Source organism: Molossus molossus, unplaced genomic scaffold (genome assembly GCF_014108415.1).
Source record: "Molossus molossus isolate mMolMol1 unplaced genomic scaffold, mMolMol1.p scaffold_m16_p_6, whole genome shotgun sequence".
NCBI lineage: Eukaryota > Metazoa > Chordata > Mammalia > Chiroptera > Molossidae > Molossus > Molossus molossus.
In genome coordinates this window covers 58,898,124-58,920,971 of record NW_023425399.1, presented here as the reverse complement: position 1 = coordinate 58,920,971, position 22,848 = coordinate 58,898,124, and the positions used below count along the sequence as shown (strand labels likewise).

The window sequence follows — 22,848 nt, the reverse complement described above, 5'->3', positions numbered from 1 at the left end:
TGTTACAGACGTAGGGCTCAGACTGAAGTTCGGCCTGTATACTTTCTGCAGCCATTTTACCTTTAAGATTGGGGGGGGGGGGGGGGGAGAGAAGGGAAAGGGAGAAGGAGGGGTGGAGGGAAAGAAAAGAGAGGAGACTCAAACAGCTACTTATATTGGGTAGGCACTAGAAGTACAAATATTTTACTGTCTGCCTTCAAAAAGCTCTCATTCTGGTGGAAAACACATGCAAGACACACTGTGTAATGAAATACACTATGACAGACCTATGCTATGGGTATTCAGAAAGAGGTAACTAAAAATATGACTAGAGTGTCGATGGGAGGGATAGTAATGTATTGAAGCCGTATTTTTTAGGAGTACTTGGACTTAGGGAAGAAGCAGACAAACATGGGGGAGGCATGGAATTGTAAATATAGATTGCATTTGAGGGACTTTAAGAAGTTTGGAATCACTGCAGTGAGTCATGTAGTTGGGGCAGAGGAGAGGCCAAACCAAAAAGAACCTTAGATGTAAAATTTGTGAGTTTGAAGGTTCTTAAGCAGAATACTGACATGATTTGTATTGATGTTTTCTAAGCTTATTACAGTAGCATTGTGGAGGAGGGACTGAGAGGGGCAAGATGAGAAACAGGAAGACTGATACAAGATTGCTGTAGTCAGTCAGGAGAGAGACGGTCAGTCTTAGACTAAGGTAGTGACAGTGAAGGTGAAAGAGAAGCAGATAGATCTGAGAGATTTAGGTGGCAGAATGTTATCTGTGTGTTTGTATGTGTTTTGCGAATGTGACAGTATTCTATTTTTTAATGAGCTGAATATGACTTGTAAGTATGCAATGCAGGCCTCTTCCACCAAGCTGTTGATAAATATATCCACTAAAATATAACATCATGCTGGTACAAACTAGTATACCCATTTTATTGAAAGCTGTCTTTGTTATTTTTTTTTAATGTTTTTATTTTATTTTTTTTAGAGAGAGGAAGGGAGAGAAAGAAGCAGATGTTAGGTCTCTATGTTCTTAGCATAATGGTTAAGAGCTGAATTGTGGAGTCAGATGGCCTTTCCTCTGCTACTTTCAGAGGGATATGATCTCCCCAAGGCTGTTTCTTCATCTATAAGGAGGACAGTGATGTGAGGACAGGGCTTGGCAACAAAAACTTACCACTGAATACATACTGGGTCTTGTTATTTATTTTTATTGATTGATTAATCGATGGAATGATGGACAAATGACTGGTAAATAATTTGTTTCTCAGTGTCTTTGTTTCTTTGTTGATCCAGAAGAAATTTTCAAACCAAATACCAAAAATGATCAGTGAGGTTAAATTAAGTGCATTTTAAGTTGTGTGTAACAGTTGCGAATGTCACCCGTAAGTTGATGCATTTTAAATAAATGAGTATATGAGCATTGACTAGGGCTATTACTTCATACTTAAGAAAATGGAACCACATAAGTTTAGGTATTTGAAAAGACTTCGGTGCTCATAAAAATTAGCATTTTCAAATATAACACAGTCTAGACAAATAATGTGGATAGGAGAGCCTTTTAACTGGATCTGTATTGATTCCTAACTGCGTGTTGATGTCATTTGAAAGCTTGCTCACTGCCCCCCAATTCTTTTGTTATTAATTTACTTAGATTTTTATTGTACAGTTTAGAGGAAAAAAATTCCTTAAATTTGTACAAAATTAGTTGTCTCTTGTTCTTTATCTGTGTAAATTTTTCAGAAATATGATTGGTGTATACCTCCTCTTTAGTCTCCTCATATAATTATTTCTATAAAACAATGCAGACTATTTTCTAACTTTTAATCCTGCATTTCACAGCTGCAAAACTCCATTTTTGGGTGTAAGCCGACTTTTTTCTCAGAGTTAATATTGTTTAGATCTGTTTATTATGTTGTTTGAGTTTCTAATAATCTATGGATTATTTCTAAACATTTTTTTTTTTTTTGGTCACAGAGTGATATCAACAGTGAGTTGAGCACCACAATTATTCAAGCCAGTCCAATTCCACCAGAGGAATGGGCTGTGGAAAAGTTGAGAGAAAAAGTTTCATTTCAAAGTAGAAGAAAAGGAACATTATCCTACATTACCCAGAAAAAGTCCGATATAGAAGAAGTGACTGAAACTACTACTCTGAGTAGCAAACCTGAACATATAAAACCTAACTTTAGATTTAGTAAAGATCTTTCCTCCAAAAGTGAAGATCTGTCAGAAACCACTGCAGTAAGTTTGACTACAGACTCCAGTGAATTGGACCAGATTGGCCTGGCTCATCTGAGCAAATCAGGTCTCAGGCATCCGATTGTGTCAGCAATGCCACGCCTCCCTGTGCCACTCCAGGCATCTGTGAACAAAAGTGAGACAGTAACTACTGAAGATACATCAACTACCAACAGTGCATTGAGTGGCCAGGTTCTTCGTCAGACGGCCTCTGAAAAGCAGTGTGTCCCTACTTCCAACTCTCTGGTTTATGGATCTGCTCCCGAGATGCAGAACATGCCCACCTCAGTTCCGACATTCTTGACTCGACATCCTTTTACCACAGCTCCCTTTGCCCAGAATTATTTGGAAACACTCCCTGCAGCTGGAAATGTTACTTTGCCTCAGTGCTGTGCTGGCACCACCAGAGTCTGTGGGTTCTCAGGAAGCTGTCCTTATCCTGCTGTCACAGGAGAGCAAGTTCAGAATTCTGTGGCTGTGGATATTTGTCTAGGACAAAATATGAGCTCTGGATTGATGGGTACCTCTTCCCTTTGTAATCCGTATTCCAATACCGTACATCAGAATCTTCTAACTACAGCAAAATCTTTTCCTGTGCAGTCTGTTGATGCAAATTGTGGAATTGAACTATGGGATTTGGGAATGATGTCAGGATTTGGTGAGATACTTTTTCTGTTATTGTCTGTTGTTGCTTGTTTTTGTTTTTTTTTTTTTAAATCCTCACCGGAGGACATTTTTCCATTTTCTGTTCAGGTAGAGTGGGAGGGAGAGAGAGGAACAGAGAGAGAGAGAGAGAAACATCGATGTGAAAGGGACACATCGAGTGGCTGCCACCCGCACAACCGACCAGGGCCGGGGACAAACTGCAACCGAGGTACGTGCCCTTAGCGGGAACCGAACCCGGGTCTCTCAGGACCGCAGGTCGACGCTCTAACCGCTGAGCCAAACCGGCCAGGGCTGTTGTTGCTTGTTTTTATTTAAAATTGAGCTGTCTCAAATTAGACTATAAAACTAGTTTTGTTTCAAGGAGATACTGATGGGCCTTAATTTCTCATAAGTTTTTTTCCTTTGTCTTGAATTTAGAATACAGACTATACATATTTCTGGGCAAGGGTCCCTGAATTGGCTTTAGAAAAACATGAAAACTTATGTAGAGGAAACTCCCAATACCTTTGCCTTCTCGTTTTTCTTGTGTTCTGCACTTGTGTTCTGTTATTCTTTCAACTGGGAAATGTCTAGTTTAGAGTCACCTCCCCGAAGAAATGAATCTCCTTCTAGCTTTTAAGTCTTAGAGAGTTACTGTTATGGTAGTGAGAGATAGCACCCTTCCACTCATGTCTGTAGTAGCTGAACTGCCCCCTGCTTCTCTTGTTGATAGTCACTCTGCTAAGCAGAGCTGGGTGCTGTGCTTTTTCTGACCCAATACAGCCACTGGAGTGCTGTCTTCAAGGAAATTCCAGAATAACTATGTAAGGAAGGTGAAAAGACTGGTCAATTTAAAAATCCAAATTTGAACCCCTGTCATTTCTTGCTAGGTTAGGCAGTGGCTTATATTTGTGGGAGAAAAAAGGAAGAGATTAGTAATAACATCTATGAGTTGATTAGTTTTAAATTGTTTGATCAGTTTTAATTGTTCTTATTTCTTGGCTGGATTCAGCAGGAAAAAATTGTTGGCCAGCATATTCTGAGGCTTATAGAATATCAAGGATGCCTAAAGACCCGAAACACTTTATATCATAGCTCTGGGTATAAACAAGTAGTCTTCTATAAACATTGCCATTTAACTAGTTGTGCATTTACTCAGGTATTTGCTATAACTTGCATTTTGACTATGCTTTATCTTTACCCAGGGAATGTAAGAGTACCTGAGGAATTGAAGTTTCCTCATGCTTGCTGTGTTGGCATTGCTTCACAAACCCAACTTAGTGTACTTAATCCAACCACCCGCTGGCTACAGGTCAGCATAGGGGTTCTCAGTGTTAGTGTTAATGGTGAAAAGGTAAGTTTTGTATTAACTTTCTCTTTTGACTTAACAATTGCATTATGACTAATGCTGGATTTCTTTTATGTCTAGTACTTTCATTTATATTTCCTTCCCCTTATACAAAATCATTGGAATGGTATCTTTCTTGGTCCTTCTTTTGTTGTAGTACTTCTAGTGTAAGAGGTGAAATCTCAATGTGTTTCTCATTTTCTTCCAGTTGTTGTTATTATTTATTACTAATCATACTTTATTGTTATTTATAAAAGTATGTAAATGACCTTTTAGTACTATTTAAACTACTGATAACTCTTGAGTTTCTGGTTTTGTTAAATGTGATTGAATAGAAGTTGCTCTCATTTATTAAAAGAACAAACAAGTTACTCTTCATAGGTAGTAAGGAGCCTTTTTAACTAATTCATTATGTAATTAGTCTTTTTGACTAATTTATTATGTTCTTACATGATCTTTTGAAATACCTGGAAATAATAATTTTAACATTAACTCATAGTGAGGGTCTCTCACATGATCAGTAATAGCTGCTATAGTTTTAGAATCTAAATCTCCTTTTGTGATTGCAATGACCATTTGAATGTCAGTGAGTAGGGAGTGTGGGAAATATGGAGAACAGCTCCTATTCTAGAACATCCTGGTTTTGCAGCTTCTACTTGCAGACCAGCATTGGTAGATGGGTCTACTTTCCCTTACTGTGTCCTAGTAATAGCCTTTATTTACCTGGTAAAATAAGACCGTTTCTACCCTACCTCTCATTTTTTCCTAGCTTTTCCCCTCTGTTCTCATACCCTGAGGTTAGATGAAAAGCAGGTAGTTGAAGGAAAATGTTGAGAGTAGAAAGAGGTGAGATTGGAGGCCTTCTCAGGAAGTAGTGTCTCTGGAAGTGGGAGTAGAAAAGATCCCCATTTACAGTGAGAATGGAGGATTTGGAGTGAATCACAATCATGGACTTGGAGGCCTGACAAGGAATGTTAGAGACCAGTTTAACCATCCTGGATTGTACCAGAAGCTATGTCCTGGGGCCCTGTATAGGACTGTGAAGTGCTGTGGTTTCTAGTGCCTTTTTAAGGAAAGTGTGGGTATCAATAACTGTATATGCTTTAAAATAGATCAGGGGCCATAAATTCAACCTATCTTCATAAGTCTTCATGAGTTTGACTAATTGTACTTTACAGATAATGAGTTAGAGTTGAATATTTTAAAAAGATAGTACATGTCTAGATTTGATAGTGCAAGTGACTGGGGAAAAGGATCTAGTTGATTCTACTTCTTGATTTTCATTGTGAAGCCACTTTTCAACAAACCATATGGCTCTTTTTTTTTAAGGTGGATCTTTCAGCATATCCTGTTTTAGTTTTCAAGAATAAAGTCATCATAAGACCTCATGCCACAGAAGAGATAAAAGTCCTATTTATACCATCCAGTCCTGGGATTTTCAGATGTATATTCAGTGTCGCTTCTTGGCCATTTACAGCAGATGCTGAGACAGCAATCCAGGCAGAAGCCTTGGCAAGCAGAGTCATTCTCACTGCTGTTGCTGAGACCCCTGTGATTGAGGTAACTATTCATAAGCAGGTCTTTAGCATACCTGGCATTTTAATGAAGGCTGTTTAACTTAAAAAGTAATATTTGGGAGAAATGAATTTGTGTGTAAATGTGACACAAAGTTAATTTCCAGCTAAACATGAGTTATTAATATCTTCTTATTCCAAAATTTTAAATTATTTCTGTTGTTTTACAGAAACACGGATATATTTGCTCAGATGTTTATAAAGCAAAGTATAGCATTAGACCTTATTTTCCAACTGATTTTCACTTTATAATTTAATATTCACTTAGGGAAGTGCCGTGTTTCTTTTCTATACCGGAAGATTATTTGATAGCTGAACCATTTTCTCTTTAGAAGTGAAAGAAGATCTAGCCCAGTTGGGATAATGAAGCAGTTACTGTATTATATGCCTCTTGAGGACAATGGCTCTCAACCTGGGCTGCACATTAGAATACTGCTGGTTTTTTTTTTGTTTGTTTTTTTGTTTTTGTTTTTGTTTTTTATAGAGTGGGAGGGAGAGAGAGAGAGAAACATCGACGTGAAGGGACACATCGAGTGGCTGCCACCCGCACAACCAACCAGGGCCGGGGACAAACTGCAACCGAAGTACGTGCCCTTAGCGGGAACCGAACCCGGGTTTCTCCGGACCGCAGGTCGACGCTCTAACTGCTGAGCCAAACCGGCCAGGGCCTGCTGTTTGTTTTTGTTGTTACTGAATTTATTGGAGTACAGGTTTTAAGTATACAACTCAAACATCATCTGCACACTGCATGTGTGCCCATGTCCTCAAGCAAAGTTTCTTTCCGTCCACCTTTTCACCCCCTTTGCCCACCTCCAGTACTTCCCACCCCTTTCCCTCTGGCTATTACCACACTGTTTTGTGTGTCTTTGAGTTCTATATATATGTGTGTGTGTGTGTGTGTTTTGCTTAATCCCTTCACCTTTTTTTATCCAGTTCCCAAACCTCCTCTCATCTGATATCGGTCAGTATGTTCCATGCCTCTGTTTCTATTTTGTTTGTCAGTTTATTTTGTTCATTAGATCCCTGATATAAGTGAGATCATATGGTATTTGTCTTTCTCTGACTGGCTTATGTTGCTTAGCATAATAATCTCCAAGTCCATTCATGCTGTTGCAAAAGGGAAGATTTTCTTTTTTTCTTTCTTTTTTCAGCCAAGTAGTATTCCGTTGTATAAATGTACCACAGCTTTTTTATCTACTCATTTACTAACGGGCACTTCGTTCATTTCCAGTTCTTGGCTATTGTAAATAATGCTGCTGTGAACATAGAGGTGCATATATTTTTTCAGATTAGTGTTTCAAGTTTTTTTGGATATATTCCCAGAAGTGGGGTCACTGGGTCAGATGGCAGTTCCATTTTCAATTTTTTGAGAAAACTCCATACTATTTTTCACAGTGGCTGTATTGCCACCAACAGTGCACTAGGGTTTCCTTTTCTCCATATCCTTGCCGGCACTCGTTTGTTGATTTATTGGTGGTAGCCATTCTGACAAGTATGAGGTGATATCTCATCATGGTTTTATTTTTTATCCTTGCCCGAGGACATTTTTTTGATATTTTGTTAAGATAGAGTGGGAGGGAGAGAGAGAGAGAGAGAAACATCGACGTGAAAGGGACACATCGAGTGGCTGCCACCCACACAACCCAACCAGGGCCGGGGACAAACTGCAACTGAGGTACGTGCCCTTAGCAGGAACTGAACCCGGGTCTCTTGGGACCGCAGGCTGATGCTCTAACTGCTGAGCCAAACCGGCCAGGGCTCTCATCATGGTTTTAATTTGCATCTCTCTGATGATTAGTGATGTTGAGCATTTTTTCATTTGTCTCTTGGCTGTCTGTATGTCCTCTTGGAGAAGTGTCTATTTAGGTCCTTTGCCCATTTTTTTAAAAATTGTTTTATTTATTGATTTTAGAGAGAAAGGAAGGCAGAGGGAGAGAGATAGAAACATCAATGAGAGAGAACATCAATTAGCCGCCTCCTACATGCCCCCAATTGGGGATTGGACCCACAACCTGGGCATGTGCCCTGACCAGGAATCAAACAGGCGACCTCTTGGTGCATGGGTTGACGCTTAACCACTGAGCCACACTGGCCAGGCCCTTTGCCCATTTTTTAATTGGGTTGTTTGTCTTTCTGGTATGGAGTTGTATGAGTTTTTCATATATTTTAGAAATTAACCCCTTATCACATATGTCATTGGCAAATATGTTCTTCCATTCATTAGGTTCCCTTTTTATTTTTTTGATGGTTTCTTTTGCTATGCAAAAGCTTTTTAGTTTGATGTAATCCCACTTGTTTATTTTTTCCTTTATTTGTCTTGCTATAGGAGATATATTGGAAAAAATATTGCTATGTGAGATGTCTGAGACTTTACTGCCTATGTTTTCTTCTAGAATTTTGTTCTAGGACTTACATTTAAGTCTTTTATTCATTCTGAGTTTATTATTGTGTATGGAGTAAGATGGTGGTCCAGTTTCAATTTTTTGCATGTCCTGTCCAATTTTCCCAACAACATTTATTTATTTATTTTATCTTCACCTGAGGACATTTTTCCATTTTTTGTTCAGATAGAGTGGGAGGGGGAGAGAGAGAGAGAGAGAAACATCGATGTGAAAGGGACACATCGAGTGGCTGCCACCCGCACAACCCAACCAGGGCCAGGGACAAACTAAAACTGAGGTATATGCCCTTAGCGGGAACCAAACCCTGGTCTCTCTGGACCGCAGGTCAACATTCTAACCGTTGAGCCAAACTGGCCAGGGCCCAACACCATTTATTGAAGATACTGTTTTTACTCCATTGTATGCTCTTGCCTTCTTTGTCAAATATTAATTGACCATAAAGGCATGGGTTGATTTTTGGGCTCTCTCTTTTGTTTCATTGATGTGTATGCCTATTCTTATGCCAGTAACAGGCTGTTTTTTGTTGTTTTTAATTTCTTTTTCTTTATTTTCTTAAAAAAATTTTTTTTTTTTTTTTACTTTATTGATTTGAGAGAGAGAGGAAGGGAGAAGGAGAGAAAGATAGAAGCATCGATGAGAGAGAACATTGGCTGCCTCCTGCATGCTCCCAGTGGGGATTGGGCCCACAACCTGGGCATGTGCCCTGACTGGGAATTGAACCACCAACCTCTTGGTGCATGGGTTGATGCTAAACCACTGAGTCACAATGGCTGGGCCAGTAACAGGCTGTAGTATAATTTGATACCAGGTATTGTGATACCTCCAACTTTGTTTTTTTTCCTCTCAAGATTGCTGAGACTATTTGGGGTCTTTTTTAGTTCTGTATAAATTTTTAGAATTATTTGTTTTAGATCTATGAAATATGCCATTGCTCTTTAAATAGGAATTGTGTTGAATCTGTAAATTGCTTTGTGTACTATGGACATTTTAATATTAATTTTTCCTATCCATAAACGTGGTATATGCTTCCACTTATTTGTATCTTCTTCCATTTCTTTCTTTAGTATACTATAATTTTCTGAGTATAGGTCTTTTACCTCCTTGGTTAAATTTATTCCTAGGTACCTTATTTTTTTGTTATTGCAATAACAAAATGTGATTGTTCTATTAATTTTCTTTCTGATAGTTCATTATTGGTATATAAGAATGCCACTGATTTCTGAATATTAATTTTTGTATCATGCTCTACTGTGTGTTTAAATGCACCCAATGCTTGAATCCCACTCCAACCAACTAAATCAGAAGGTGGGGGCATGGCTAAGTATCAGTAGTTTTGAAGTCTCACCAAATGATAACAAATTGCAGCCTTAGTTAACAAACACAGTTGTACAAAAGTGTCTGGTCTTAATTGATTGTGGGTGAAATCAGAATATATGGAACAAAATAAAGGAATGTGGGAAAGAACTGGGGAGGATACAACACAAAGGAAAAGCAGAATAGCTTGTCATGATAATTAAAAATTAGTTTATTTCTAATATGTGAATTGAACCTAACATGTTTGTTTAACTACACTTGACAGATGTTACTGAGCTCCTACAAAAGTTAACTTGTTTCATAAGCTATAATTGTGATTCTGTTTATAGTTGGGATATTGGGGGGTGAGGGGCAGGGTAGCTTCCCAAGGGAGCTGATGAGACTCATTCAGTGTTTCTTCTCATAGTGCATATGCCTTTCCTTACCTTTTCCCAGAGGGAATCCTTAGAAACTTAGCTCCAGAATTTCTTTATTTTCTAGGGTTTAGAGGAGGAAGTAAAGTTTGTAGAAATTCTCATATTGTAAACTCTTACAATCTTTTTGTTTGATGCTTGCAATTCTTTAGGGCTGGGTTTTTCAGCTTTGGCACTGTTGACATTTTGGGCAGGATAATTCTTTGTCAGGGGTAGGGGGTGCATTCTTGTACAGTGTAGGATTTTCAGCAGCACCTCTGGTCCCTATCCATTAAATGTCAGTTATACTCATTTTCTCCAGTTGTGACAAGCAAAAATATATCCAGACATTACCAAATTACCTCCACTGGAGATCCAGTGTCATTTCCACATTTCAGCACATTCCATTATATAAGGCTTCTCAACCCACCCTTAAATAGCCTACATTTTTGTAGCAGACATGAAAATTCACAGCTAAGCAATGTTTGAAATTGTCATATCTTAAGTGGCTCTTGTAAGCAATATTTTGTAGTGTTGAAGCCATGATTCCCAAACTCGTCTGCTCATTGGACTCTCCTGATGACTTTGAAACTACTGATGTCTATGTCTCTCTGCCCCCCGGAGATTATGATTTCACTGGTCTGAGTTGTGATCTGGGCTTTGAGTCCAACATATAGACAAGTTTGGGAACTGCTGATGTAAGGGATGATTCAGTGTTAGCCAGGCCAGTGAAAGCCTTCTTGGGGATGTGGACCTTAGAGGAATAATTGAGTCCTTAAGGACCAGCAGGATTTGACTAAGGAACTGTATTCCCCATGAGAGATAGTGCAGTAATTTTATACAGAGGCCACATCTGTAAAAACTGTTAGATTACTTTCTTCTTTTTTTTTTTAACCCTCATCCGAGGATATTTTTCCATTTATCTTCAGATAGAATGGGAGAAAGGGAGAGAGAGAGAGTTAAAGAGGGAGGGAGAGAGAAAAAAGAGAGAGAGAGATTGATCCAAGAGAGACACATTGATTGGGTACTTCACGCATGACCCCAACCAGGGCCAGGTACGAACCGCAGCTGAGGTACTTGGCCTTGACCAGAATTGAACCCGAGAATCTTTGGTCCAGAATTGAACCCGAGAATCTTTGGTCCACAGGCCGATTCTGTAACGTAACTGCTGAGCCAAACCGGCCAGGGCTACTTTCTTAATTTGATGAAGGATCTTTTAGGTACCCACAACAAACGTATTTTATTGTATATGGGCATTTATTTTGGCTAGGTATTACCAAACTGCTAATTTATGTTCCCAGAAGAAATGTATAAGAGTTCCTATTATTGCTAACATTTGTTATTAATTTAAAGTATGCTTACTTCTTGGATGTAAAGTACTGCTTTAGTGTGCATACTTGCATTACTAATGATGTTGAAAATATTTTTGTTTTGTTAGCTATTCTGGTTTCCTTTTCTCTAAACTGCCTGTTCATATTTCTTGTCCATTTTTCTGTTGTTTTGAATGTCTTTACTAATTTTTGTAGATGTTTCTTATAGTCTGGAGTATAAATCTTTTTGTGTGTTTTGTATGTGTGTTAATCCTCACCCGAGGATATTTTTTCCACTGCTTTCTAAAAATGGAAGGGGTGGGTGGCAAAACATGGATGTGAGAGAAACATATCACTTGATTGCCTCCCACGTTCGCTCCGGGGATTGAACCTGCAACCCAAGTACATGCTCTTTTTTTTTTCTTTTCTTTTTTTTTTTATCCTCACCCGAGGACATTTTTCCATTTTTTTGTTCAGGTAGAGTGGGAGGGAGAGAGAGGAACAGAGAGAGAGAGAGAAACATCGATGTGAAAGGAACACATCAAGTGGCTGCCACCCGCACAACCCAACCAGGGCCGGGGACAAACTGCAACCGAGGTACGCGCCCTTAGCGGGAACCGAACCCGAGTCTCTCAGGACCGCAGGCCGACGCTCTAACCACTGAGCCAAACCAGCCAGGGCCAAGTACATGCTCTTGATCTGGGAAAAAAACCGGTGACCCTATGGTCCATGGGCCAGTGCCCTAACTGCCAAGCTACACCAGCCAGGGCTGGAGTATAAATCTTTGCTAATAAGTATACTCTGTGATTATGTTCTCCCATTCCTAGGCTCTTCTTTACAACCCTGGTATTTTTTTTGTTTGTTTTTGTGTGTTTTTGTTGGACTGAAATTTTAAATACATTGCAGTCAGGTAAGACCCGGTATTCCAAATACAAAACAAGGCTTGTTTTTTTCTCCTCCAAAAGAGTATCCCTCAGAAAAGGAGGGGAGTAGTTGCTTCAAATTCACTCCTTGAGGGTATGTGTTAACCTGCTTTTCTTGAGTGGGTGTTAGTTTGGGGCATTCTGAAGTCACTAACATAACTGTTTGTGTTTTGTTTTGTTTTGTTTTTTATCCTCACCCAAGGACATTTTTCCATTTTTTTGTTCAGACAAAGTGGGGGGGGGAGAGAGAGAAACATCGACGTGAAAGGGACACCTTGAGTGCCTGCCACCCACACGATCAACCATGGCCGGGGACAAACTGCAACCGAGGTATGCACCCTTAGCGGGAACCCAACCCGAGTGTCTCTGGACCGCAGGCCCATGCTCTAACTGCTGAGCCAAACTGGCCAGGGCTGTTTTGTTTTTTTTGTGTGTGTGCCCCTAGTGGGAACCGAACCCAGGACTTTCTGGTCCATAGGCTGACGCTCCAGCCGCTGAGCCAAACTGGCCAGGGCTTGTTTTGTTTTTTTAAAAAAGGAGACTAAGAAATTTAACTAGATTCTGTGATTATTCCTGGTGGTTTTAAAATGTTGGATGTTAACATTAGTGTTTTAAATATCACTTTAAGAAACAATCTGGTAAGTGATTAGGTGGGGATGTGTTTATGGGATAAATAAAAACAACTGCTCTATGTTTTATGAATAATGTTCCAGCTTGGAATAACTTTTTATGACAGCATTTGGTAGTCTGTGTTCATGTGGATTTAAAAAGTGCCGTGGTAGCAATTGGAATGCACATACAGACTAAGCTTCTGGACATATGAAGACAGCTCACAAAGTATCTAATAATGAAGAAGCCACCAATATTGATAATCTTTGTTAGAATTTGAATACAGTTGTTTTCTGAGTAGAATATTCCACAGATCATCACATGCCTTACTGTCACTTTCTCCAGGTCTTTGTTCATTGTAACCTGAACACTGTTTATAGGATGTCAATCCCCACCCTTCTATTTCCCTTTACTTTCTGTTTAGCACTTTTCATCATTTGACATACTGAATATTTACCTGTTTATTATTACTGTCTGATCCTTCCTGTCACCATTAACATGTAAGCCACTTGGGAGGCAGGAAGTGTGTGTCTCTTTTCATTTACTTCCAGAACAGTGGTTGGCATAGTAGGAGCTCGATTCATGGTTTAACTTCATATAGAAAGTGGAAACATCAATATTTCAAAATTTATATGTTTTTTAAAATATTGTATTATGTATTTCATAGGTATGTACCAGAACTGATGAATATAGTCAATTAGGTATTTTATTCACATTGGTGAAGATTTATATATTAAAGTTGCCCAAAAAGATTTTCTGGATCTTCTTTTTGGTAAATTGGTTTGTTGTGTATTTTATTTTATTTTATTTTTATTATTATTTTTAATCCTCACCCGAGGACATTTTTCCATTTTTTGTTCAGATAGAGTGGGGAGGGAGAGAGAGAGAAAGAAAGAAACATCGACGTGAAAGGAACACATCGAGGGTTGCCACCCGCACAACCCAACCAGGAACCGGGCACAAACCGCAACCGAGGTATGCGCCCTTAGCGGTAACCGAACCCGGGTCTCTCTGGACCGCAGGCCGACACTCTACCGCTTAACCAAACCGGCCAGGGCTGTTGTGTATTTTAAAGTATATTTATAGTTTCCAAATGTGTTGGGAGTATTTCAGCTGCCTTCCCACATCTGCCCCCAACTTTATGGTGAGAATGTGGCTTGGAGAAGGGGAGGGGAAAGAGATTTGGTAGTCTGTGTTAAATTTTTGTAAATGTTTCTTGGGTGCTTAAAAATAATTGCTCATCTTTCTCTTAGGGATAGAGTTCTTTTGTGTCCTTTAACTCTCATTTGTAACTGTAGCTTCAATCTTCTGTATTATTTCTAATATTCCTGTTTGCTTAGTCCTTTGGCCTCTAAGGAGGTGATTGTGAATTTGTCAGTTTCTCCTTATAATTCTATTGATTTTTGTCTTGGCTATTCTGCAGCTCTATTACATGTGTTTAGGCTTAGGATCATTTTATCTTATAAGTGAAATTATTCCTTTTTAAGTACTGATCCTCTTTATCCCTATTGTCTCAAAGTCTATTTTCTCTGATGCTAATATAGTATGTCATCTTTTCTTCTGTTTAGTAATTTCCTAGTATATCTATTTTCATCTCTTTATTTTTCATTCTTTAACCTCTATTTTGTTATAATGTCTCTTAAAATTTTCCGGATTTTCTTCCACCTTTCCTGACTCCTACTGGATGGATAAAATTTTCTTTCATCTTTCTTTTGCATTTTTTTTTTTTTTAGTTTGGAAGTTGCACATTTATGTCCAGGACCCTTTTTTTTTTTTTTTTTTTTTTTTTTTGAAATTTTTATTTATTTACCTTTTTACCCCATTGGCACCCCCCACCCCACCCCCCCTCCACCCTGTCCCCGGCTTAGTTGTCCATGTCCATTGGTCATGCATACATGCATATAAGTTCTGTGGTTTATCCCTTCCCACCCCCCACCCCCCATCCCCTCTTCTGAGGGATGTCAGTCTGTGCCCCACTTCCATGTGTCTGGGTCTACTGTATTCCTCAGACTGTTATGTTCATTATATTCCGTATATAAGTGAGATCATGTGGTATTTGTCCTTCTCTGCTTGGCTTCTTTCACTTAGGATAATACTTTCCAGGTCCCTCCATGTCGTCTCAAAGGATAAAAGATCTTTCTTTCTTACCGCTGCATAGTATTCCATTGTGTATATGTACCACAGCTTTTTGATCCATTCGTCTACTGGTGGACACTTGGGCTGTTTCCAGATCTTAGCTATTGTAAATAATGCTGCTATGAACATGGGGGTACATATATTCTTCCTGATTGGTGTTTCAGGCTTCCTACAGGACCCTTTTTTTGAATTGGTTACTCAAGACTAAAATTAATCAAGAGCTCTGTTCTATTTCCAAAGAACACAAGAAGCTTGAATCATTTTAATTCTGATCTTTTTCTTCCATATTATCTTTGACTAAATATTTTAGTTCTAAATGGTTTTAAAACCTCAACATTAAAATTTTTTTTAACAGATCAAGCTATTTATATATTGATTTTTGTTTTGTTTTCAGTTTTCTCACCATTGCTTTTTGAATCCTGTGTTTCCTTTCTTCATGAACTCCATTCTCTTGTCTGTATTTAACATGTACTTATTTTATCATTTCAGATTATTTGTAGTCCTTTGGTAAGGACTAATTCTTCTGCTAATTAGTTTTTCTGGGTCCCTCAAATTATTTTCTTCATATGGTTTCCAATTTTTTAATTGATACTTTAAAATTTTTAATGAAAGTTCATGTTCATTGAGCCTGCTTTTTACTATAGAAATTTCATGTTTAATAGTTTTTCTAAGTGTCCCTGGAGAGCACTTTGCATAAATGCTAGGGGCACTAAAAGTTTCAACAATTTTCTGCTTGGAGCTTCCATACCTGGTATTGTATAGGTTTAAGGTTTCACTTTCTTGCAAATGATTTTTCAATGCCCATCTATCATTGGGCATGTTTCCCTATAGTCTACTTGGACATATAAACAGCGTTTCTCCAGTTTTCATAAAGAGAGCAGTTACTGAAATTTCTGTACCTTGTGCATGGAGTTCAAATTCCATTCTAGCCTCACCCTGCCCACAATAAACTCAAGGTTCTATCTATTGTTCTTAGGAGGGTATTGAAGTTCAGCTATCGTAGGGATGAGTCAACCCATCTTCATGAGCCACCATGAAGATAGCTCCAATTTACCAGTCTGCTTTAAAAATACATATTTTTAAATGTTTTTATTTTTTAATTACAGTTTACATTTAATAGTATTCTGTATTAATTTCAGATATATGGCATTGTGGTTAAAAAATCATGTGCTAAACAGAGTGGTCTCTCCCACTCCCACCCCAATGTTTCAAGTACTCACCTGGCCCCATACATAATTATTACTATATTATTGACTATATTTCTTATGCTGTAATTTACATCTCTGTAACTGTTCTATCTATAACTACCAATTTGTATTTACTCCCTTTATCTTTTTCATCCAGTCTCCCAACCCCCCTCTGTCAGAAGTCAGTGTGTTGAGATGATAAACACTCATTTTAAACTTTTGATACGTTGCCCTGGCTGGTTTGGCGCAGCGGTTGGAGCATCGGCCTGCGGTCCAGAGAGACCTGGGTTCGGTTCCTGCCAAGGGCACATACCTCGGTTGCAGTTTGTCCCTGGCCCTGGTTGGGTCGCGTGGATGGCAACCACTTGATGTGTCCCTTTCATGTCGATGTTTTTTCTCTCTCCCTCCGTCCCACTCTATCTGAACAAAATATCAAAAAATGTCTTTGGGTGAGGATAAAAAAAATAAAATAAACTTTTGATATGTCTATTTTGATAATCATTTATTATTTTCAGTATTGTCAGAACATTTTCAGTATTGTCAGATGTTTGTAATAAATTTTAAAATGCCAACATATGTTTGAAGGAAATTGAGAAGTCAATATTATAATAATAGGATTCATTAAAGGGAGGTTTATATATTTTATAAAATTGTCAGTTTGTCCTAAGATCTAATAGTCTTTTCATAGTAACAGCAGCTAAGATGTTGCTTTGTTCTGTAGAATATTTGAGTACATAGACTAACTCAAAAAAAAATTTAACATTAATTATTTTAGAAATAGAAATTGTGAAATAGCCTGCAGAAACTTAGGTAAATTTACCTTTAATGCTGACTCTTGTGGCTGAAAGGGCAGTGATATGAACTATGATAGTTATTAATATATTGCTTTTTATAAATAGTCCCTTTTTTTCTTAATTAGGTAGAAACAGAAAAGAAAGATGTTCTTGATTTTGGTGACTTGACTTATGGAGGTTGGAAAGCTCTTCCATTAAAACTGATAAACAAGACACATGCTATCGTGCCGATCAGACTTACTATTAATGCTGTAAGTACTAACATACAGTAAGAAACTGTACATTGATTTTGAATTCTAGACACTGCTAATATCATTCTTGGTTAATTTTTATTTTTATGAAAGTAAATATTTTTGTTAAGAATTCTGTCAAGTTTAACATTTTACTGACTATTGGCCTTACTGAAACTGGTTCTTCTGTTTCTGAACAGAATGCCATATCCTGGCACTGCTTCACATTTTCTAAGGAACCCATCTGTGCTGCTCTGAACACTGCTCCTTACGCTGATATGATTGCTCACCTGGCAACTCCTTCTGTGATCAGTCACATGATGCCTGCCAGTTTTGATGGACAGGTAAGCTAGGTGGATTGAAGAACTGGTTTAGAATTAAAAAGGTGATTAAGTTTTCAAACTACTTTTCTTTCATTAAAATTTTAATCTTAATGCCAGTATTCATTTAACTTTTTAAATTTTATTTTATAGGATCCAGAATTTTTGATAATTTGGGTTCTTTTTCATAATCCAAAGAAACAGACCACTTCTTCAGGTATCATGTTTATGTTTTGTCAGAATTGCTTTACTCTGTACCTGAATAAATTATAAAGTTGAGGTTTATTTCCTCTGTCAGTAAATATGAATACTTTGAGTAATTTGTCAAATATTTTATGTTGTTTCAAAAATTGGGCAGAGATCATGCTGTTTTGGGTCAGATCCTTATAATTGTGGGTAACTCAAGTAAGTACCACTGAAAACTTTTGGGATCTTTTCTGTTAATTGATTTTATCACATCTACCAATTGGATGTTTTCCCTTTTCTCTCCTTCACTTATTTCTGTTTCTCTTTGTTATTTAAATAATTGGATGGAAGGTGGAAAGAGATAAACCAAAGAACTTATATGCATATATGCATAATTAATGCACACAGACAACAGTTTGGTGAAGGCTGGAGGGGTAGGAGCCAGTGGGAAGAGAGGGTGTCAGTGGGAAAAAAAAAAAAAGGAAGGACTTTTAAAAAAAATGATCTTGCTTAAGATTTCTTGTAACCCCTGAGGGTATAGTGTTTGACCACTCGTGGCATTTAGAATTAAATAACTCTGGTGTCTGAACTAAAAGAATGAACTTTTATAGAGATTCTGGACTCAGCAGAAGAATTCTTGGCAAGAGTTGATATCGAAGTTGATAGCCTAAACCCTACACCAGTTATTAAAAGTATTGGTCTTCGAGCAAGAACAGGAGTAGCTAGGATACATGCTCCAAAAGACTTACAGGTACTTTAAATTCTTCTCTTTGCCATTATTTTATGTTCCGGTTGATTTGTGACAATTTTTTTTTTAATGCCTGTTTTACCCCATCCTCTAGACTATGCATTTGTTTGCCAGTATGGCTTCCTCAGCAAAGCAGCACTTACCTTTGAAAAATGCTGGGAATATTGATGTTTACTTAGATATCAAGGTAAGAATTTATATTAGTGCTATGACCGAGTATTTCCTCAGATTGTGAGACTATGATTATCTCCTCACATTCTGAAGGTACTGTGCTACCTCGCTTGTCAGAGTGCCATGGGGATCAAATGGAAGAATCTGTGCAAATGCTTTAAAAGCTGGGTGTTACACTAGCATAAAATAGATGATAAGGAACTTTTACATGTAATTTTTTGTGTAGTTTTTATATATAAGAACCATGTTTTTCATCCTGAAAAGATGTGTGTATTCTCCTTTGGCTAAGTAGAACTGGAGGAGAGTGATCTACATACATAGACATTACTTCTGAGTTGTGTGGTTGAATAAGAAAGTAGGGTGTTAGTGACCAAGAATTAGAGATAGAGGGTGGAAGATAAAGTTTACTATGGAAGATGAAGGAGAGAGAAATATCCTTTTCAAGATAATAGTACAAGGTGGGACAGTGATGGATAAGGAAGAAGGGAAAAATAACCTGTCATAGTAAATGAGAGGAGAATAACTGAATAAAAGTCATTTGCATAAGTCAGCATTTAGTTATAATTATATAAATATTTAGATCCCAGATCAAGGAAGTCACTTTTCAGTGATTCCGGAGACTCTATTCCTTAAACCTGGAGAAGAACACGAAATTGTTGTTTTATTTACTCCAAAGGATTCAAAAGCCTCTGAAGAAAGGTAATATTAAACTGTTTGTAATGACAAGTTTTTACTCACTTACTTAGATATGCTTCAATTTACAGCCTGAATGATAGAGCACATGTTTTACCTCACCTATCATTTAGCTCTGTTTTACCTCTTTCATCTAGCCTCAGAGTTTCTTCTTTTGTTTACTAAAAAAAAAATCTCCTTTCAAACCAGTTGACTAGAAATCCAGAAGTCACTGTTTCCAAGTATAGTCTGACAAAAGTAAATGATAGAATGTAGGTCTTGATGTTTCTCATTAACTTTTTTTCTCTCTCCAAGAAACCATTGGTTGACCTTGTCTATTGTTAGTTTAAAACACTTTTCTTCACCCCTTCTCTGGGCCTGTGACATTTTGGCACCTAAGTCATAAATTGGTGAATATCACCATACAATCATGATATCACCATTGTCATTAGTATTTGAACTTGCTTGATAAACCTAATATAGTACTTAGCACGCTGTCCTGGTTACAGAAGCCTTAGAGAGAGCTTAATCTGCTACTGTGGCCTGCAGCACTTTGCCCTCAAGCTTCACTGGGTTAACTCTTTCATCTGGAAAGTGTTCCTCAACTCTTCCCAAGTTCCTCAGAAGTAGTATTTAGTAGTATAGCTTCATGAGCACGTCAGTAGATGGCATTGTGACAGTCTCTGTCCTTATCTGTAGTCTCCTCTGTAATAAGCTCTAATGGTGGGAAGAACATTGGATCCTCAGCACCCAGCTCAGTCTCATGGACAAAGGAAACAAGTAGGAAATAGTTGCCAAAAGAATTGAATTTTGAACATTCAACTTAGACGGTTTTCTTTGTTAGGATCTTGAAAATATTTGTGCAGCCATTTGGACCTCAGTATGAAGTAGTGTTAAAAGGTGAAGTAGTTTCATCAAGAAATAAACCAGTGGCACCTGCGTCTTGCTGCTCAGATATTCCATCAATTTTATCCAACAAGCAGTTTTTGGCTTGGGGAGGTGTCCCTCTTGGTAGAACACAGTAAGTATGCATATGGGCTCTGAGTGCTGAGATTTTGCTGTTATTACTAGAAAGCTGTCTTATAGTCCTTAATATTCATATTATGAAATCAACTTTTTAATTAAAAATTTTTTTTTTTTAATCCTCACCCGAGGACATATTTCCATTTTTTGTTCGGGTAGAGTGGGAGGGAGAGAGAGGAACAGAGAGAGAGAGAGAAACATCGACGCGAAAGGAACACATCGAGTGGCTGCCACCCGCACAACCGACCAGGGCCGGGGACAAACTGCAACCGAGGTACATGCCCTTAGCGGGAACCGAACCCGGGTCTCTCAGGACCACAGGCCGACGCTCTAACCGCTGAGCCAAACCGGCCAGGGCTAATTAAAATTTTTTGTGGAATATAATGAACATAACAGTCTGAGGAACAGGGTAGACTCAGAGACGTGGAATTAGGGTACAGACTGACAATCCTCAGAAAATAGGGTGGAGGGGGAGGGAAGAGATAAACCACAGAACTTAAATGCATGTATGCATAACCGATGGACATGGGACAACAAAGCTGGGGATGGGGTGGGGGTGGGGGGGAGAAAGGTGTCAGTGGGGAAAAAAGGAGAAACATCTGTAAGAAAAATAAATTAATAAAAATAAATAAAATTTTCACCTATTTTTAAATGCAATCTAAAGAATAGGCTTCAATTTTATTATGCTTTTTGGTGACTTCTTGGCTGATTTCCAAAATTAGGCAATTAAGAGTGTGTTTGGTCTTTCTCTGGAAAGCACTATGAAAAGGTAGGAAGAAAAATCAGATGTTACATTCTGTTTAAGGAATTTACAAACTAGTTGGTGAAATACTTTGTACTGTTAAGTGAAGGGTATAAGTGATCTCTAATAGAACAGATATAACAGTAAAGGTTAATGTGAATTATATCTCTAATTTTATTTTTATATTTTTATACATTATGGATAACTGCGTTAATAAAATTAATAGGCATATAATATATAGTATGTATAGTAATATTTTTCTCTTCATAAGCTTAGCAACATAGTTAAAATATTTTTTACCAACCTCATATTAGTAAAAATGTCAAATTAACAATCTAGGTAATTGTTAAACCTAAATGTTTACTCTTTCATCATTTTACACTTTCATGTTTATCCCCAAATGTTTTACCTATACATTTCTTTGTATGGTACCTGAGAGAGAAAGTTCTGGCTGAATCTCTACTATAGGTGTAAAGAAATTCTTTAAAATTATAGTTTTGTCAGTATAAAAAGGACCTAATTGAACCTCCTTACTTTATATAGAGTTCATACTTCTGCTTAATCACTCATGTAGTCATCTGTACCTTGTCTTGTTCTAAAAGCAGCTTTCAAAAGGACACAGTAACATAAAAACAGTTAAGTGAAAAATGATTTCTGTGGGAAAATGAGACAGAGTCGTCATAAACATGGCACCCGAAGTCTCAGTGGGAGACCCTGTGCACTTGCCTCAATGTGGGTCTTGGGCTTGGTTCTGACATGAGTCACAGTATTCAGTTTAAGAAAAAACCAGTTACTATGTGAGAGAGTTTGGCATTTCTTCTACAGACTTTAGAGAGGTGTTTATTCCAGGTGTCCTTTTAACGAAAATTTTGCATTATATAGTGAATCTTAAGGAAAAACAGTACTCCATCAGGATGCTCCCCCTTTGAGATGCTCCTATCTGGACTAGATGTGTCACACCTGAACATGCAAGTGAAGGCGTTCTCTGAATGCTGAAGCGTGTAGTGGTTTCATTTTGAGATGGCTTAGGCACCTAGAAGAATGTGCAGACTGTGTTTTCTTTTCTTTATTGATTTTAGACAGAGAGGAAGGGAGAGAGAGAGAGATGGAAACATTGATGAGAGAGAACATCGATTGGCTGTCTCCTGCATGCCCCTCACCGGGGATTGGGCCCACAACTTGGGCATGTGTCCTGACTGGGAATTGAACCAGCGACCTCTTGGTGCATGGGTCGATGCTAAACCACTGAGCCACACTGGCTGGAAAGACTGCATGTTCTTTAAGCAACTCTCTGTAAAGATTTCTCTCTGCTATAGCCTTTTGAAAATCCTGAATGGCAGTGAGTATGAGGTACTCTGCCCTCTGCAGTAGTTCCTGTGTTGTTGGTTATATGTGTCATATGCTTTTTGCAGCCAGCTAAGAGGAAATCAGGATTGACATTTATGTTGAAGGGAAGAACTGAACAAGGAAGGATATGTGCCTATAGAGAAGGTTTTTCTTGTTCTGTACAGTTGAACCTAAACAGTGTTTATATGCCAAAATTTTTCTCAAAACATTAATTTGTGGTCTGCTCCAATACTTGTACAAATAGTTGATTGAGGGCATTAAGTCTGTGTTATGTAAGGTGGCCAAAATAATTAGCGTAGCCATTAATGTCCAAGTTAAAAAGAAGAGGAAAATTACCTTCGATATGCCCCAGCAATCATAGCACTTATCCTACAACTGCTGTTGTCTATTAAGTCAAAGGCAGAAGAAAACTCATTAAGAGCCATCGTCATTCTCGTGTTTCTGACAGAATTTCTTGCCTTGTGATAGAATTTGTAATAAGCGATTAATATGGTAGATGTGGTTCTTAAAATTCAGCTGCTACTCAGATGCCATACCATCCTGAAATCTC

The 22,848-nt window shown here is 38.0% G+C and overlaps 1 protein-coding gene across 10 annotated transcripts in view; it reads left to right on the top strand.

Moving 5' to 3' along the window:
* The window catches only part of CEP192 (centrosomal protein 192), a 145,797-nt gene that overhangs the window by 74,016 nt on the left and 48,933 nt on the right, over positions 1-22,848 (top strand). For 7 of the 10 annotated variants that reach the window (XM_036244946.1, XM_036244950.1, XM_036244944.1 and 4 more), the window contains 10 exons: positions 1,962-2,883; positions 4,076-4,224; positions 5,548-5,778; positions 16,985-17,110; positions 17,290-17,433; positions 17,563-17,626; positions 18,207-18,346; positions 18,438-18,530; positions 19,095-19,213; positions 20,031-20,207. In XM_036244946.1, the coding sequence (XP_036100839.1) occupies positions 1,962-2,883; positions 4,076-4,224; positions 5,548-5,778; positions 16,985-17,110; positions 17,290-17,433; positions 17,563-17,626; positions 18,207-18,346; positions 18,438-18,530; positions 19,095-19,213; positions 20,031-20,207 (2,165 nt within the window). The remainder of the gene's footprint in view (positions 1-1,961; positions 2,884-4,075; positions 4,225-5,547; positions 5,779-16,984; positions 17,111-17,289; positions 17,434-17,562; positions 17,627-18,206; positions 18,347-18,437; positions 18,531-19,094; positions 19,214-20,030; positions 20,208-22,848) is intronic. The other 3 variants (XM_036244951.1, XM_036244953.1, XM_036244947.1) reach the window with 3 other exon arrangements.